Source organism: Lactuca virosa, chromosome 2, assembly GCF_052849685.1.
Source record: "Lactuca virosa cultivar CGN04683 chromosome 2, Lactuca_virosa_CGN04683_v6, whole genome shotgun sequence".
Taxonomy (NCBI): domain Eukaryota; kingdom Viridiplantae; phylum Streptophyta; class Magnoliopsida; order Asterales; family Asteraceae; genus Lactuca; species Lactuca virosa.
The window spans coordinates 189,962,505-189,981,123 of NC_136427.1; the positions used below are offsets into that span (position 1 = coordinate 189,962,505).

Here is an 18,619-nt window from a genome sequence, read left to right on the forward strand (position 1 = left end):
AGTACAAGTTGATAACTTAGAGGGGTTGTCGTGTAGGGATTGACGAGTCGAGGAGAGCCGACTTTCACACCGTGGACAGTGCAGACACTACACGACTTCGAGGTGAGTTTCCTTCTAGTAGGAGTGGGTCTACAACCACAATGCCGACCCACCAGCAAGGGCATTGCGTAGATGATTGTCTTTGTGATAATCATCTAGGATTGATGTACGAAATGATTATTGTGCTTGATATGATCATTGTATTTGATATGCTTGTTGTGCTTGATATGTATTAGTAATAGCAGGGGTGAAATAGTCCCCGGATACCGGTTGAAAGATACCGAAGGGGAGGGTAGCTCCCGGTTACGGGTTGAAAGATACCGAAGGGGAGGGTAGTTCCCGGTTACTGGTTCAAAGATACCGAAGGGGAGGGTAGTTCCCAGTTACCAGTTGAAAGATACCGAAGGGGAGGGTAGTTCCTAGTTACCGGTTGAAAGATACCGAAGGGGAGGATAGTTCCCAGTTACCGGTTGGAAGATACCGACGATTATGCATTATTTGGTGTGGGTATGATGGGGGAACTCACTAAGCTTTGTGCTTACAGTTTCAGTTTTGGTTTCAGGTACCTCTTCGTCTAAGGGGAAGGAGCCGGCGCTGTAGCAGCGCATCACACACACATATGGTTTCTGCATGGAGATTTCTGGGATTGTACTTTGATTTTTATTACTTTTGATGATATGGTTTTCAGACACGTTGTTATGGTTTTTATAAATTGATATGACATGGCAATGTTTGGCAAACTATTTATGAATCTTGTAATAAAAAAAATGAAATTTGGCCTCGAATTTTGGGATGTTACAAGTTGGTATCAGAGCCTTGGTTTGAGGGATTCGGACACACCCTCGGGGGTGTCTGGACTCAAATCAAGGGCTTGAAGGATTTTTACAAGAAAATAATTTTTCTAAAATCTAAGTTAAAGAATTTTGAGAAAAGACAAGGTGTGTGATGCGTGCGACCGGCCGAACTCAAGTAAGTTTTCCGCAAGATACCCATACTTGTTATGTTATGATATATGATATGATCATGTGATCTGCATGCTAGATTAGGGCTAAGGATCTAGGAGGATGCCTTGTATGCCTGTTATGTGCTTATGAGAACTTCATGCTAGAATAGGGCTAAGGATCTAGGAAGGATGCCTTGTATGCCTGCTGTAGGAGCTTATTCAGCGGTATTTTAGAGCTGTTAGTCAGCATTATGGTAGCCTGAGTTGGTTATGCTTGATTTGGTTACTCGACGCACGAATGCTGCTTGCTTTGTGCTATAGGGGTTCTGGCTAGCTTTGACTAACTAGTAAGCGAATATGTATCAGTATTCGCAAGCTAGTTAAGGAAAGGTGGTTGGGACTCCTAGTGCAGCTGATGACGGAGAGTAGGTCGGAGGGTGCCCTAGGAGAGCCTAGGATGAGAATAGATGGAAAGCAGTGTCGGTAAAGGGACTTGGTGAAGTTGAAGCAATCCTTGAGGAAAGTAAGGATAGATATGGAAGGTAGTATGGGCCCGTACTACTGAAAGCAGAGGATCTGTACTCGAGTCAAGGAGGGCCAAGATGGTACCAGGAAACTTGGAGAGTGTGCGAGGCCTCTCGAGATTATGTATGATCCTGACATTTATGTGTTTATTTTCAGTATGGCGATTACGCGACATGGAGCAGGAAGTTCAGGATCTGGGTCAGGATTAGGATCAGGCTCGGGTGCGGGATCCGAGCAGGTTGATGACAACCTACACGGGTTCATCGCGTCGGAGATCACTAGAGGTATCCTTGAGTCGACCCCTATCATCTTCGGGTCGATCAAGGAGGGAATTATCGAGTTGATGGAGGATCGCCTCCAGGCATTTCGGAGGGACTCGACGCCCAGCCAGTCGGGTACGCGCACCCTGTCCTTCAAGGATTTCAGGGGAAGTGGTGCGTCGGACTTTCATGGGGTGAAGGACCCCATTGCTGCCAGGAGATGGATCGCAGACATTGAGTCTGCGCAGTTGACGAGCTTCTGCCCGGAGGGGTCGAAGGTCCACTTTGCTGCGGGATGTTTGAGGGATAGAGCTAGGGATTGGTGGGAGTCAGTTGGTGACTTGCTGGGAGCCCCAGCCATCAAGGCTATGACTTGGTCGGATTTTGTGACCAGGTTCAGGGCTGAGTTTGTGCCAGCGGTGGAACTTCAGCAGCTGGCTAGGGAGTTTCTTGATATGAGACAGACGACCGAGACAGTGGCGGAGATCACCGCTAAGTTCCGGGAGAGGGCCTTGTTTGTAACACCCGAAATCAGAAAGGTCAAGAAAGGAAAGGAAAACCATAAGTTAAAAAGTGTCGACTCGTCGAGTCCAGGGAGGAACTCGACGAGTCGGAGCGGGATCCGGGTGTAAAGTAAGTGACAGACTCGGCGAGTCGGCAAGTGGACTCGGCGAGTCTGGTCTGAAGAGAAAAAAAACCCTAAATCCGGGACTTTGTGCACTATTTAAACGTCTCATTCTCTTCCTTAGGGTTCCTTTACAGTCTCTCTCACCTAGAATACCAAACCCTAGCCGCCATAATCCTTTTTGGAGCAAGATCTAGCTTTGGTGAAGGAAACCTTGAAGATCAAGAAGTCTAGATCAAGGAGACCAGAAGAAATCCGGATTATACTTCAGTGGGAGGTCATTTTGGAGGTAAGGAATCGTTATCCTTGGCCTTCTCCTTTCTATTTCAACATTCTTGGAGTTCTAGGGATTGGTTAGAGAAATATTGATGAGATCTTGAAGCATGAGTTAGATCTGGAGTTGAAACTCCAGATCTGAGTTCTATATGAACCATTGATGCAGAAAGCCTTTCTATTTGTTATGCAAAAGCCTTTCCCCAAGAGTTAAGTCCCTTTCTAGCTTGGTTTTGGTATTATGAGACAAGAAGCACGTAAAGGTAGCAACTTTATGTTGCTAATGGACTCTAGGAACCCAGATCTATTGTTTGGAGCAAAGGAGTAGCTCTGCGACTCGAGATTATGAGAATACACGAAAGGACTCGGCGACTCTGGGAGATGACTCAGCGAGTCGGGCTAGATATCAGACTTAGAGTCGCGTAGGAACTCGACGAGTCACATGGGTGGACTCGGCGAGTTGGATGAAGATAGGCAGGAACTCGACGAGTTGGAAGAACAACTCGCGAGTCTGTTGAAGATTGCCTTGGACTCGGCGAGTCTGTTCTTGGACTCGGCGAGTCTGGTCGCAGAACCTCAAACCTTTCCTGGTTAAGCCTCGAATCAGTGAGTCAGGAGGTGACTCGGTGAGTTGAGCAGGATGGGACTCAGAGATCGTTGAACTCGACGAGTCTTAGGGGTGACTCGGCGAGTTGAGTCGCATTATGAGAGTTTCAGAATATAAGGACTCGACGAGTCAACGGGCTGACTCGGCGAGTAGAGTCAGTCTGGAGGGTTGACTTTGACCAGGACTTTGACTTGACTAGAGTTGACTTAGTTTGACTGTTGAAGGGCAGTTTGGGACTAAGTGTTATATTTGGTATTAGTAGATTGGGGAGTCATTGGAGTAGCAGTGCGGGAGTTGTTAGATAGTAGTCAGCAGGGTATCAGCAAGAACTCCAGCAGTGCAGGTGAGTCTTCCTTCCAGTAGGAGCGGGTCTACGGCCACAATGTCGGCCCGTTTAGTTAGCAGTAGTTCCGGACCTCGGTCCGATGCAGTAGTTGGATTGCTTGATGTCTTTGTGATTCAAGCATGTTTTGTGTTATGTGTTCCGGACTTCGGTCCGATGCAGTATACAGTATATGTGCTTATGCTAGTTGATATGTTTATGTTATGCTATGTTGAGTTAGTTTCCGGACTTCGGTCCGATGCAGTAGTTAGTATGTTTGATGCCTTCGTGGCTCAGACAGGATTTATGTGTTATGTGTTCCGGGCTACGGCCCGATGCAGTATACAATGTATGTGTTCATGCTAGTTGATATGTTTATGCTATGCTATGTTGAGTTAGTTCCGAACTTCGGTCCGATGCAGTTAGTCCGAACTTCAGTCCGACACAGGGGACAAGGTCCCAGTCAGTTCCAGACTTCGGTCCGATGCAGGGGGCAAGGCCCCAGTTAGTCCGGACTTCGGTCCGATGCAGGGGACAAGGTCCCAGTCAGTTCCGGACTTCAGTCTGATGCAGGGGGCAAGGCCCCAGATAGGCCGGACCTCGGTCCGATGCAGTGGGCAAGGCCCAGTATGTGCTTTATATGTTTGTATGGTATGTGGTAGTTTGGGAGAGCTCACTAAGCTTCGTGCTTACAGTTTTAGTTTTTGGTTTCAGGTGCTCAGTTTTCAAAAGAGGAGCTCGGAGAGGTTGCAGTGCACACACCATAGTCAGTTAGCCTGGGATGTTTTACTCTGATAATAAGTTTATGATTTGAATTAATACTATGAAATTATGTTACGACTTATGAAACGGTTTTTATAAATATGGTTTTAGTAATGTTTTAAAAGAAATTTTTAGTCGTTAAAATTGGGTCGTTACATTGTTGGTACCTCAGTACGTAGGGGATCAGGAGATGTGGAAGACCCGCTATCATGATATGTTGAGGGATGACATTCGGGAGCATGTAAGCTATTCTGCTTGCCCGACTCTGGATTCCATGATTGCCAGAGCGAGGGAGAGAGAGATTGATTTAGAGCACCTCAGGAAGAGGAAAGTTAAGACAGGGCAGGTTGTTGGGGTTTCAGGGAAGAAACCCAAGGGATTTGACGCTAGGTCGAAGGGCCAGCAGGGCCAGGACCGCTGTGGGAAATGCTGTAGGTCACACGAGGGAGTCTGATGCACTGGGTCGGGATCAGGCTGTTATAAGTGCGGCAAGACTGGGCATTTTGGCAGGGATTGTACTACCCCTGCCCCCACTGTTCAGATGTCAGACCTGATTTGCTTCCATTGCAATCAGAGGGGCCATAAAAAGGCCAACTACCCCAGGTTGACAGCAGCAGCAGCGCTAGTGGTGGCGCCAACTCCAGCGGTGACACGGGTTATGGATGGCCGGAAGGTCAAGCCAGAGGCTCCAGTGGTGAGGAGCCGAGCTTTCCAGTTGACACCCGAGGAGGCACACGCCGCACCCGATGTGGTGACGGGTATGATTTCTTCCCTTTAATCTTTTATGTTATGTCGCTATGATTTTGATATGTTATATGTGTGCTCTGTTTAGGATCGTTCCATGTGAACGGTATCCCAGTTCAGGTGTTGTTTGATTCGGGTGCTACCCGATCGTTTGTCTCTCTTGCGCTTAGCAAGAGGTTTCCTGAGTCCTCGGGCATGTTAGATTTCCCTCTAGAGGTCGAGATTGCGGACGACCGGTCTTTGCGAGCATCAGAAGTTTTCAGGGACTATGTCCTGAGGTTGTACGAGGAGTGCTACTTGGTGTATTTGGTCCCCATACCTTTGCGGGGAACAAGGTTATTATAGGTATGGATTGGCTAAGCCCCAATGGGGCGGTGATCGACTGCGTGCAGCAGTTGGTGCGGATTAGAACCCCAAGTGGGGGAGAGCTGGTGATTCAGGGCGAGAGGCCACAACAAGGACCAGCCTTATGCTCAGCAGCGAGGGCTAGGCGCTACCTCCAGCAGGGTTGTGCAGGATATGTCGCCTACGTTATGGATACCCGGGAGGCGGGTAAGACGACGGTGGGCAATGTGCCAGTAGTATGAGAGTTCATGGATGTATTCCCCGAGGAGTTGCCTGGGATACCTCCGGAGAGGCAGGTAGAGTTCAGGATCGACCTAGTCCCTGGTGCGGCCCCGATAGCCAAGGCACTGTATCGGTTAGCTCCTCCTGAGATGCAGGAGTTGTCCACACAACTGCATGAGCTGTTAGACAAGGGATTCATTAAACCGAGCAGTTCAACCTGGGGAGCCCCGATTTTATTTGTAAAGAAGAAGGACGGGTCGCATCGGATGTGTATAGATTATCGGGAGCTGAATAAGGTAACGGTGAAGAACCGTTACCCACTCCCGAGGATTGATGACCTCTTTGACCAGCTACAGGGAGCATCTTGGTTCTCCAAGATTGATTTGCGTTCAGGTTATCATCAGATGAGGGTCAGAGAGGAGGATGTGTAGAAGACTGTTTTTCGGATGCGTTATGGTCACTATGAGTTCGTGGTGATGCCTTTCGGGCTCACCAATGCTCCTGCCGCGTTCATGGATCTCATGAACCACATGTGCAGACCGATGTTGGATCGGTCTGTGATAGTTTTCATTGATGACATCTTGGTTTATCCCAAGACGCGAGAGCAGCATGAGGAGCACTTGTGGGAGGTTCTGGATACTCTGAGGAGGGAGAGCTTGTATGCTAAGATCTCCAACTGTGAGTTCTGGTTGCGCGAGGTGCAGTTTCTTGGGCACCTTGTCAACCAGAATGGGATTTCGGTTGACCCGGCCAAGGTGGAGGCCGTGATGAGGTGGGAGATTCCGAGGTCTCCATTTGAGTTTCGGAGCTTTCTGGGACTGGCAGTCTACTATCGGAGATTCATTCAGGACTTCTCCAAGATAGTCGTGACCTTGACCCGGCTGACGAGGAAAGCCGTGATCTTTCGCTGGGGGCCTGAGCAGCAGGCCGCGTTTGAGACGTTGAGACAGAGATTGTGCGAGGCGCCAATTTTAGCCCTGCCGGAGGGCAAGGAGAATTTTGTAGTATATTGCGATGCGTCCATCTCAGGTTTGGGCGCGGTATTGATGCAGAGAGGACATGTTATCGCTTACGCTTCGAGGCAGCTGAAGCCTCACGAGGCGAACTATCCGATGCACGACTTGGAGCTGGGGGCTGTTGTTTTCGCCCTCAAGATTTGGCGCCATTACCTCTATGGGGTTCGTTGTACCATTTACACGGACCATAAGAGCCTGAGGTATCTCATGGACCAGCCAAATCTAAACATGAGGCAACGTCGGTGACTTGATGTGGTAAAGGATTATGATTTTGAGATCCTCTACCACCCGGGGAAGGCCAATGTCGTGGCCGACGCGCTTAGCCGCAAGACGGCGCCGATCAGGGACATCTTTCTGAGGATGACAGCCGTGACTCCGCTGTTGGAGCAGATTCGGGAGGCCCAGCAGGAGGCCATAAAGGAGGAACATCGGAAGAGCGAGCGAATTATGGATCAGGTTTCCTCCTTCGACTATGACGGTCGTGGATTGTTGACTCTTCACCGTAGGGTGTGGGTCCCATATCATGGAGGTGTGCGCCAGGTATTGATGGAGGAGGCGCACAAATCCAAGTTTTCTATCCATCCCGGTGCGAAGAAGATGTACAGGGATCTTCGTCTGGATTATTGGTGGCCGTGTATGAAGAGGGGCGTAGCTTGGTTTGTGGAGAGGTGCCTGACCTGCAGGAAGGTCAAGGTTGAGCACCAGAAACCTCACGGCAAGGTCCAACCGTTGAATATCCCGCTGTGGAAGTGGGAGGATATTACTATGGATTTTATTACGAAGCTTCCCAGGACCGCGCGTGGAGTGGATTCAATTTGGGTCATCGTTGATCGATTGACAAAGAGCGCCCATTTTATTCCGATTCAGGAGAGCATTTCGGCCTAAAAGTTGGCTGACATCTATATCAGGGAGGTAGTGGCGCGGCACGGGGTGCCGATTTCCGACAGGGATGTACGGTTCACTTCCAGGTTCTGGAAGAGGTTTCATGAAGAGCTGGGTACTCGTCTGCACTTTAGCACCGCCTTTCACCCGCAGACGGATGGTCAGAGCGAGCGGACCATCCAGACTTTAGAGGATATGATGCGGGCGTGTGTTTTGGACTTCGAAGGTAGTTGGGATACTTACCTTCCACTGGCGTAGTTCTCCAATAATAACAGCTATCATGCGAGTATCGACCGTCCTCCTTTCGAGATGTTGTATGGGAGGAAGTGTAGGACCCCGATATGCTAGGGTGAGGTGGGTTAGAGGGTCATGGGGAGTACCGAGGTGGTATTCAAGACGACGGAGAGGATCCAGCAGGTTCGGAGTAGGCTTCAGACTGCTCAGAGTTGGCAGAAAATTTATGCCGACAAGCGTCGATCGGACCTGGAGTTCCAGGTCGGGGATATGGTGCTCCTGAAAGTGTCGCCTTGAAAGGGCGTCATTCGATTCAGGAAGCGGGGAAAGATGGGCCCCAGATATATCAGACCCTTCAGGGTTGTAGCCCGGGTGGGCAAGGTGGCATATAGGCTGGATCTGCCAGCCGAACTCAGTAAGATTCATAGCACTTTTCACATCTCTCAGTTACGGAAGTGTCTGGTGGACGATTCGACGGTGGTACCATTAGAGGATATTCAGGTGGATGACAGCCTGAATTACATCGAGCGGCCAGTGGCGATCCTTGACAGGAAATCGAAGGATCTGAGGAACAAGAGAGTGGAGCTGGTAAAGGTGCAGTGGCAGGACCGCAATGGCTCGGAATGGACCTGGGAGCCGGAGGACGAGATGAGGGAGAATTACCCCGAGCTTTTTCGGGACCGAGCAGCAGACTTCGAGGATGAAGTCTAAGATAAGTGGGGGAGATTTGTAACACCCGATTCCTGGTATGCCTTTAATTCAAGTATTCTTATGTTTTCTCTAGGACTCGACGAGTTGGAGGCCCAACTCGTCAAGTAGAGTCGTGATCCGCGGGAAGTTTAAGTAGTCTACTCGACGAGTCGGGAGACCAACTCGGCGAGTAGACGCTGTTTGAGTGAAACCCTAAATTGAGGGTTTGCACCCTATTTAAACACATTATAACCCATCAACTCAGCCCCCGTCGTCCAGAGTAAACCCTAACTCGAAACCCTAGCCTTTTTTAGTGTGTTCTTGAGCCTTGTGGTGTTGCTTTGTGTGATTGAAGCTTGAAGAATAGAAGGAGGCTTGTGAGATCAAGGGGAAACAAGAAGATCCAGAGTTTTGAGCATATTTCCAGCTTATTAGAGGTATAAAGCCGAAACCTTGTCTATTCATTGTCTAGATCTTGATTTTGGACTTTTTCTTCATCTTTCTAAGCCCTAGTAAGGATGTATTCGGGATTGAGTATAATAAGTGAGTTTGTGCTTCAGATCTAGGGTCATTGAGGGTCCTTTTGGCATAAAGGTGCCCACTTTGTCGCCATAAACACCCCATGCATCTTGTAGACCATCTTTTATGGCTTTTTGAGCCAATGATCCCATGCATGTGCACCAAGCTTGTGGCTTTACGAGTAAAATGGACATTAGGAGGCCAGATCTATAGTTTTGATGTGTTAAGACCCATTTAAATCGACTGTATAGTAATGGTCAAGGATGGACTCGGCGAGTCGTTCTTAGGACTCGACGAGTCGGGGTGTAATGACCACCAAATCCCTTCTGTCGATGGACCAGATGAGAGTGTGTAAGGTCCCTCAGTTGTTTGGGCTCTTAAGGGACCTGGGAATCATGGGACTCGACGAGTGCTAGAACAAACTCGGTGAGTCCAAGGCAATCTCCCAATCTTTGAAGATGGACTCGAAGAGTTGTTCTTACAACTTGGCAAGTCATAGACTGGACGCACTCATTTGCTGAAGATGAACTCGACGAGTTCAAGGAAGAACTCGGCGAGTCGGTTGAAGATTGACTGAAGTGTTGTTGAAGGTGAACTCGTCGAGCTCTTGCTAGACTCGACGAGTGGGGACGGGTTTGTAGTATTCTGTGGACGAAGGGACTCGACGAGTTGGCAGACCAACTCGGCGAGTCTGGTCAACCAAAGAGTTGACTTGACCAGGGTTTGACTTTGACCTGGATTCGAGTTGACCCTTGTAGGGGTTGTGAGTACAAGTTGATTACTTAGAGGGGTTGTCGTGTAGGGATTGAGGAGTCGAGGAGAGCCGACTTTCACACCGAGGGTAGTGCAGACACTACACGACTTGGAGGTGAGTTTCCTTCTAGTAGGGGTGGGTCTACGGCCACAATGCCGACCCACCAGCAAGGGTGTTGCGTAGATGATTGTCTTTGTGATAATCATCTAGGATTGATGTGCGATATGATTATTGTGCTTGATATGATCATTGTATTTGATATGCTTGTTGTGCTTGATATGTATTAGTAATAGCAGGGGTGGAATAGTCCCCAAATACCGGTTGAAAGATATCGAAGGGGAGGGTAGCTCCCGGATACCGGTTGAAAGATACCGAAGGGGAGGGTAGCTCCCGGTTACCGGTTGAAAGATACCGAAGGGAATGGTAGTTCCCAGTTACCGGTTCAAAGATACCGAAGGGGAGGGTAGTTCCCAGTTACCGGTTGAAAGATACCGAAGGGGACGATAGTTCCCAGTTACCGGTTGGAAGATACCGACGATTATGCATTATTTGGTATGGGTATGATGGGGGAACTCACTAAGCTTTGTGCTTACAGTTTCAGTTTTGGTTTCAGGTACCTCTTCGTCTAAGGGGAAGTAGCCGGCGGTGTAGCAGCGCATCACACACACATATGGTTTCCGCATGTAGATTTCTGGGATTGTACTCTGATTTTTATTACTTTTGATGATATGGTTTTCAGACACGTTGTTATGGTTTATATAAATTGATATGACATTGGCAATGTTTGGCAAACTATTTATGAATCTTGTATTAAAAAAAAATAAATAAATAAAAAAATAAAAAAAAAATTGGCTTCGAAATTTGAGATGTTACACAAAATTTATGACCTTTTAATATTTATTTCGTAATTAATGCATACACCAAAAACAAGATTATCCTACTTCACATACTTAGAATTGCCTTTTGGATGGCAGGAATTTAGATTTGGGGCTTAAGGGCGTTAATTTTTTCTTCTCTGCACAATTGACGAACTTTGAAATCTCATTTAACGATAGGCATGGGTTTGACTTCAAAAATTAAGGAATTTTTTAATTGAATTAAAATTTCCATGACAATTGTTTTGTTTTGTGGGTAGTGTCTAGTTACCGACCAGTACCATTTCTGAATTTTTATTTCCATTGATGTAATATTTTTTGTAATAATTTCAATCTCTCGACATACATATTATTTATAAATTTGTATCAGTGTAGAAAGAACATTGGTGATTAGGCCGATTAATGTTTCAAATTTTGATGTTTGTATAACTATGAACTGTCTATATTTGTTTATTGTAATTTAGTTTTTTCAAGATTCCCTGCAATCTTTATCTTTTTCGCAATTGGAATCTGTCCTATTTGAACCAAGGGAAAACAACCAGACGTTGGGAAACAAAAAGAGACAAATACCTCATCGGTTGGCACATCAAGACCAACAAAGAAAATGAAATAGGTATGCAGATAACAAATCATTTGTGAAACTTTACAGAAATGTTTTCCAGTGATCGTCCCACCAAACACTTTATTAAATACCAATTTACCAAACATAAAGTATTGATATGTTCATTTCCACATTAGTTGTTATGTTTTTATGGTACTAAATCTAAAAGGCCAACAAGCAACTACATTTCCTCTCTAATAGTTTATCTCAATCATATTATTAGTTGTTACATGTGATATTATTACTCAATAATGTTACATTCCATATACTTATTTTGTATTTTTTATCACGCGTTTAGAATTAATAACGTGACTTTCACTTATTGAGGTTTATTCATGTGTTGTTATAGACGGTACAATCAACTAAAACATAATACCCATATTCAATCAACTCTTAAATAGTCAACCATCTGTTTCAAAACTCAGATTTTTAAAATTTGTACATGTGGTTACTTTGAATTCAAGATTTATATCGACTTTTCATGAGTGTTTATTCAAATTCAGAATTACGTTTGCTTATTTATAAATCAGAGTTTTGTATATTGATTCTTGATCTATTAATGACTAATCCATATATTTTCATGGGTGTTTATTCAAATTCAGAATTACGTTTGCTTATTTATATTTCGGAGTTTTGTATATTGATTCTTGATCTTCTAATAACTAATCCATATTTTCATTGATGTTCTGTGGTGATCACATATCACCTAACATCAAAGGGATGGGGATGTTTTTTCACTGACATATATTAGAGGGGAAATTTATCAATGTCGTCATCTGTACTATCGTCACATGTCTAGAAAACGAAATTGAAGAAGTGACTAAATTAACAAAATGAACAACTGATTCTTGAATCAGCTTCAACCTGGGTTCTACTTCTGTCATCAGCCCATGGGTCGTGCGTGCGTGCGTGCGCGCACACACACACACTAATAATTAATACCACTCATTGAACCGGAGATCATTGATAAGCAAAAATATATAACCATTAGAATAGTAGTGAAACCAAACAAAGGTATAGTAGATCCATTCATATATATGAACTAGAGACAAACCAATATATCAAAAAAAAAGAACCAAATAAATCACTTAGAGAATTTCAGCCTCTTCTCAGAACCCAACCCTTGTCCAGGTTCACCAGTTGCTCAAGGGTTACAAGAGACCATCTGTGTTCAGTTTGAGCAAACAGCTTTTGGTTGAGAGAGTCTATGATTACACTAATGTTCCCAAACCTAAACACTTGATGGCCATCTTTCATTCTTCCCACTATAGGCATAAACAGCAAATCATTATCTTGTGCATAAACTCCAATAAGTTCCTTCAAACTCATATCAACAATACCAACACCACCAGAACCTGGTTGCTGTCCCTTTGCTGCCTGAGGTTCAGAGTGGGTCTTGATGTTTTCTCTGAAACCTGGATGGACAACCTCCAAGCCTTCAGCCGCCTGGTTCATCATGTTCAGACCAATATTAAGCCAGTATCTTACATGCTCATTCGACAGAAGCTGGGGTGGGATAAGATCCTTCCAACCCAGGTACCAATTTATAACTTGTTGAAAATCCGGCTTTGAACATAACCATTGGTACAGAACTTGTAGCCACTTGTTAAAAAACACGTCCATTATACGAAGCATGTGATGAGTCGGAATCGCACTAGCCCAAGTCCGGACCCAGTAAAACTGGTCAAGCTTCTGATCTGCTGGATTGACTTGGAATTCATGCATGACTGCCAGCAACTTTGGAATGATGTATCGGACCATCGTCTGTTCCCAGCTTGTCGGGTCAAAAACAGTCTTCCAGGGAGACAATATGTAGTAAGCTGACATATCACTTGGGTGCCAAGCATGAAGAACATTTTCTAGACGATTCCTTATGGTATGATGCAATGTCTGGAGCTTCTGCCCCAGCAATGGCAGCCATGGATGGACCCACGAATGTATTGGTATGGTTTCCCGACGTGGGTCCCACGAGTCGACAGCAGACGCTAACTTTGGCATGACAATGTTGTCAAGTATGGTTTGAAGAGCAGAGTGAGGGAGTAGTTGTTCCCAAGAATCTAGGAAACGGAGTAAGGGTTGAGGGTCCCTAGCTTGCATGGTGTTGGTAGCAGATATCCTTACAGCTGGGAACACGGCTTCCATAAAAAGCTGTGTGTAAGATATCTCATTTCCTTTCAATAAATCTTTCCATACCGACATAACATTCAAACCGTGTAACGGGTTTTGCAGTGGGTCCCATCCTTGGAAGACCCTACTCAGCAAAGGCAAGGCAAAAGAGGACGCGATAATAGCCAAACCAAACAGCTTGTACTCATCAAGATATTGTCTCTGTAAGTCCCCGAATGACATGGAAACAGACTCTAAAGTCAATGTCCCTAACAAGCTCTCCTTTGTCAACCGTTCCACCACATACACCATCTCTTCCATGCTATCAAGTTGTTTTTTCTGACGGGTGGCATCATCTTTTAGCTTCTCCTTTTCTTTTTGCAAAGTCACAACCGTCTCTCTCTCTTTTCTCAAGTCCCACATAATCTTCTTCATATCAAGTTTAGCCCAGGCAACAATCAATCTTATATTATGTTGGATGGGGCTTGACTTTTCTTCTTCTTGTTCTTCTTCGGCATTCAGATTCTCTAAACTTGTCATCACCCGAACTTGTGGTCCCCTCATGTCAAACACTTTCTCAACAACATCCAACCCTTGTTCTTGCTTCTTCATCAACAGCTCCTCTGCGGTTATGTACTCTTTTTCCTTCTTTTTTAAAACACCTTGTTTTAACCACGTCTTCTCTTTTTGTGGAAAAACCTTAATCTCCTCGATTGGTTCCTGCTCTTTATAATCATTGAACCCAATTCCCATATTCTTGGGACGCAACTTTACTTCAATCGGAGCAACAATACCTTGTGCATTCTTCCCTAGCCCACCTCCTCTATACCCCATCTTCTCAAGCAACTTCATTCCGATACCTTTTGTGTGCTTCTCAAACACACCAACGTCTTTTCCAAATCCTAATTTACTCGACTTCTTCTTGTTTAATGATCTGGACCTCTCAAGTACACCAACGCCTTCACCATCTTTTTTGTTATCCTCTTTGCTGCTGTCATGATCCATTGGCATCCTGGACACATCTTTCCTTCGTTTTTCCTTGGAATCACTGTCGGTGTCAAACATACCATACAACACATCGTGCTTACGCTTCCCGTAGTTTAATTCTTCCTCCATAAACCTTTACCCACTAATTCTTAAATAAACACTCACGTCTCAAACACAACCAGAAACTAAAAAAGAAAAGGTCTCAGACTGGGCACAAGATTCACGATTTAACCAATTACTGCTGAAACGTTGAGTTGCCCCCTTGCAATTTGCGCAGGAACGAGGGCGAATTGGGTGGGGAGATCAAACAACTGATTTGGGAACACCGTGAGATGTGGAACTTGGTCTACAAGGAATTGGATTGAAAGAACTCATTTAAACCCACAAGCCACAAGATATATAAAGCATGCAAACGATTTTATAACTTGATAAACACGCACTTACCAAGATTAAACCCATCTAATATATCTGACGTAATTAAATTCGACCTAAACTATTATTATCAGAAAAACAAATAACCAAATTTGTTTAATTTTCTTAAGGTTTAATTCTTTTTTTTTGAAAAATACATAAAATATTCTAATATAATATTACACCGTAAATATTCTAATGTGATTTTTAAAATGTTAAAATATTCTAGTATTCTACTAGATTTGTCATATATGTAAAATATTCTAATATTCTACAAGAATATTCTAATATTCTACTAGAATATTTTACAAATATTTCAAAAAACAGTAATTTTTTTTTGGATAAAAAAATGAAGAAAATAATATTATAAAATTTTTTTTTGAAAAATTTTCAATTATTTTGCATTTTAAAAATATTTTTTATCTATAAAATGAGTGAATAGGATTGCGTCTCCCCATCTCACAAACTATGGTGGTCTAACACGAAACTAATCATTTATATATATAAACAAGGGTCCTGTTAGAGCTACTATTTCTATGGTGCAAAGCAATAATGATTCCGATAAGAACGATGCAGTGGATGAAATTAAAGAATACTATGATTGTAGATATATTTTTGCATGTGAAGCTTCATGACGGATTTTTAAATTCGATGTTCATTATAGATATCCTGCTGTGATTAGACTACCTTTTCATCTTCCAGATCAACAACAAGTTGTATATGAGGCAGACGATGACATTGAAGATGTTCTTGACCGAACTTCAATTGCTTCTTCAATGTTCACATCTTGGATGAAGTGTAATGAAATCAATAAAGAAGCACGGAAACTGACATATGTTGAATTTCCTACAATGTTTGTTTGGCACCGTTAAGATCTGATTTGGAAGCCAAGGAAAGTTGGATATGCGATTGGTAGAATTCACTCTGTTTCACCTAAACTCGGAGAAGCATATTTCTTAAGAATTCTTTTAAATAAAGTGAAAGGTCCTAAATCATTCGAAGAAATTCGCACAGTCAATATATGGTGAACTATGTTCTTCTTTTAAAGATGCATGTTATAATCTTGGCCTTTTAGATGATGACAAAGAATTCATCGATGCAATTAAGGAAGCAAGTCTTTCTGGATCTGGTTTTTATCTACGGTTCTTATTTTCTACGATGTTATTGTCCAGCAGTTTGTGTAAACCAGAGATAGTTTGGCAAAACACTTGGGAATACCTGTCAGATGGAATTCTTTACAATCAACAACAGAGATTAAAGTCTCCAAGTAATATAACTTTATCTGATTATTATTAAAAGAGTATCATATACAATTTCAGTATAAATTCAATTATATTTTATGTCCCAATCAATTAGTTTTTTTATACGTTCCAATTAATAAATTATTTTCCGTATAGGTTTATCACTAAACGAAGATCAACATAAAAACTTGACTTTGTTTGAGATAGAACAAATTTTACTTCGTAACAATTCCAGCCTTAAAAAATATGGAAAGATGCCTTACCTAGATGTTGATTCTGTTTCATCTTCAAACAGTCGTCTTATTACCGAGGAGCTAGATTATGACATTCCAAATTTAAAGAACGATTTTGATCGGTTGTTTGTTGCATCAACAAACGAGCAACGAGACATTTTTCTTGATATCATGGATGCAGTTAAACATAGTAGGGGAGGTGTATTCTTTGTTTATGGTTATGGTGGAACTTGTAAGACATTTCTTTAGAAGACAATTTCTGCAGCAATTAGAGCTTAAGGTGAGATTGTTTTAAATGTTGCTTCAAGTGGGATAGCTTCATTATTATTGACTGGAGGCCGGACAACACACTCTCGGTTTATAATTCCCATAAATCTAACTGAGGATTCTTTTTGTAGAATAAATCCAAAGAGTGATCTTTCCAGTTTAGTAAGAAAAACCTCATTGATCATTTGGGATGAAGCACCCATGGTACACAAGCATGCATTCGAAGCTTTAGATCGAACTCTGAAGGATATATTAAAGTGTGCCAATCCTACGAATTCAAATATTCCATTTGGAGGGAAAGTGATTGTCTTTGGAGGTGATTTCAGACAAATTCTACATGTTGTTTTAGGTGGCAATAGACAAAACATTGTTAATGCTTCTTGAAGTTCTTATTTATGGCAACAATGCAAAGTTCATAAATTAACAAAAAACATGAGGTTAACAGTTGGAAGTGATCAATCTGCTAATGAACAAATAAGGGATTTTGCAACTTGGCTTTTAGACATAGGAGAAGGTAATTTTGGTGGTCCGAATGACGGTGAAGCAATTGTTGATATTCCAGAAGATATTGTCATTACTAATCCACATGATCCTATAGGTTCATTCATTAGTTTTGTATATCCTTCTATACTGGAAAACTTTAACATTGCTGATTATTTTCAAGAAAAAGCAATACTTGCTCCGAAGAATGAAGTTGTCCAAGAAATAAGCAATCGTTTGTTCTCATTGTTTCCAGGAGAACCAACAGAATACTTAAGTTCAGATAGCCTATGCCGATCCGAGTTTCTTCATGGTCAGTTTGATACAAATTTATACTCACCTGATGTTTTAAATGGTCTTAAAGTCTCAGGTCTGCCAAGCCATAAGCTCATTTTAAAAGTCGGTGTTCCAGTTATGTTATTGAGAAACATTGATCAGAAAAATGGCTTATGTAATGGGACTAGACTACATGTTATATCTTTGGGCAAACGTGTTATTGAGGCAGTTATCTTATCTGGAGGTAATATTGGAAACCAGACTATTATTCCAAGAATGTCTTTAACTCCTTCTGAAGACAAGATCCCCGTTCAAATTCCAAAGAAGTCAATTTCCATTGGATGTGTGTTTTGCAATGACAATTAATAAGATCCAAGGACAGTCTTTATCGAAGGTTGGTTTGTTTTTCAAGGATCCTGTTTTTAAACATGATCAATTGTATGTTGCTTTATCCAGAGTTTAAAGTAGATAAGGATTAAAATTGTTGATTTTAGATAAAGATGGTAGACTAACAAATAAAACATCCAATGTTGTGTATAAAGAAGTTTTTAGAAATTTGTAAAAAACTTTGTACAGTTTTATTATTTATATAAATTTCAATATTTTTTTAGTTAAAATTATATTTCATTTTATAGAATTATAACTTTTTTGCATATCTACAAATACAAAATACCAATTGCACATTCAAACCACTAAAAGTTCGTAATTTCAACCAACAGTTATGTCATTATCATATTACTGCAAAACATTTACAATTTAATTAGTAAAGATTCTATTATCAATTACCAGTTTTAAATAAATAAGTTACAATTTAATTAAAAATAAATTTTAGTTTCTAACCTGTGGTGTCCACGGGTTATAACCTAGTATATATATATATATATATATATATATATATATATATATATATATATATATATATATATATATATATAGAGAGAGAGAGAGAGAGAGAGAGATAGAGAAAGAAAGAGAGTTAGGTTCAAATGTTTCTAACATCTATTGTGTTCTAGATTGCACTAATAAAAATTTAGTAAAAATTATATTATTAACTAATAAAAAAAAGATAGATATTAAATGATTTCCATAATTATATTTATGTTAAATGATTTCCATTGTTATAATTCTTTTTTTATGGAAACTAATTAAGTTTGTCATTAATATCTGCAATAATATTCTTTCAGAATAAATTTGCATTTACTTTTTCATGTATGGGTTTGTATTTTGTTTCGTGACCCACACACTCAAAATACAATAATGTTTCCAAGAACATGGAGAACGAGAGTGTATCTAGTAGAATGAGAGTTTATTCTAGAAGAATGAGAGTATATTTTAACAGAATGAGAGTGTATTCCATTAGAATACACTCTCGTTCTTCAT

General features: G+C 42.3%; 2 protein-coding genes and 1 pseudogene across 2 annotated transcripts; 2 read left to right on the plus strand and 1 right to left on the minus strand.

The window, feature by feature from the left end:
- Window positions 1–12,303: 12,303 nt before the first annotated feature.
- On the minus strand, window positions 12,304–14,460 carry LOC145158069 (septin and tuftelin-interacting protein 1 homolog 1 pseudogene; annotated as a pseudogene).
- An 818-nt stretch (window positions 14,461–15,278) lies between these two features.
- LOC145158070 (uncharacterized) lies at window positions 15,279–16,867 on the plus strand. The gene is made up of 5 exons (XM_079077018.1): window positions 15,279–15,345; window positions 15,445–15,540; window positions 15,818–16,009; window positions 16,140–16,448; window positions 16,533–16,867. Exons 1-5 carry the CDS (start codon window positions 15,279–15,281, stop codon window positions 16,865–16,867), a joined length of 999 nt encoding a protein of 332 aa, XP_078933144.1.
- A 48-nt stretch (window positions 16,868–16,915) lies between these two features.
- LOC145158072 (uncharacterized) lies at window positions 16,916–17,605 on the plus strand. The gene has a single exon (XM_079077019.1). It carries the CDS (start codon window positions 16,916–16,918, stop codon window positions 17,603–17,605), a length of 690 nt encoding a protein of 229 aa, XP_078933145.1.
- Window positions 17,606–18,619: the final 1,014 nt, after the last annotated feature.

Bases quoted from the DNA above. Each gene is read 5' to 3' on its own strand.
- LOC145158070 (XM_079077018.1), top strand. From the start codon at position 15,279: ATGGTGCAAAGCAATAATGATTCCGATAAGAACGATGCAGTGGATGAA. The intron at 15,541-15,817 runs GTAATGAAATCA...TTGGCCTTTTAG, and splicing joins GTTCACATCTTGGATGAAGT to ATGATGACAAAGAATTCATC. The intron at 16,010-16,139 runs GTAATATAACTT...TTTTCCGTATAG, and splicing joins ACAGAGATTAAAGTCTCCAA to GTTTATCACTAAACGAAGAT.
- LOC145158072 (XM_079077019.1), top strand. From the start codon at position 16,916: ATGAGGTTAACAGTTGGAAGTGATCAATCTGCTAATGAACAAATAAGG.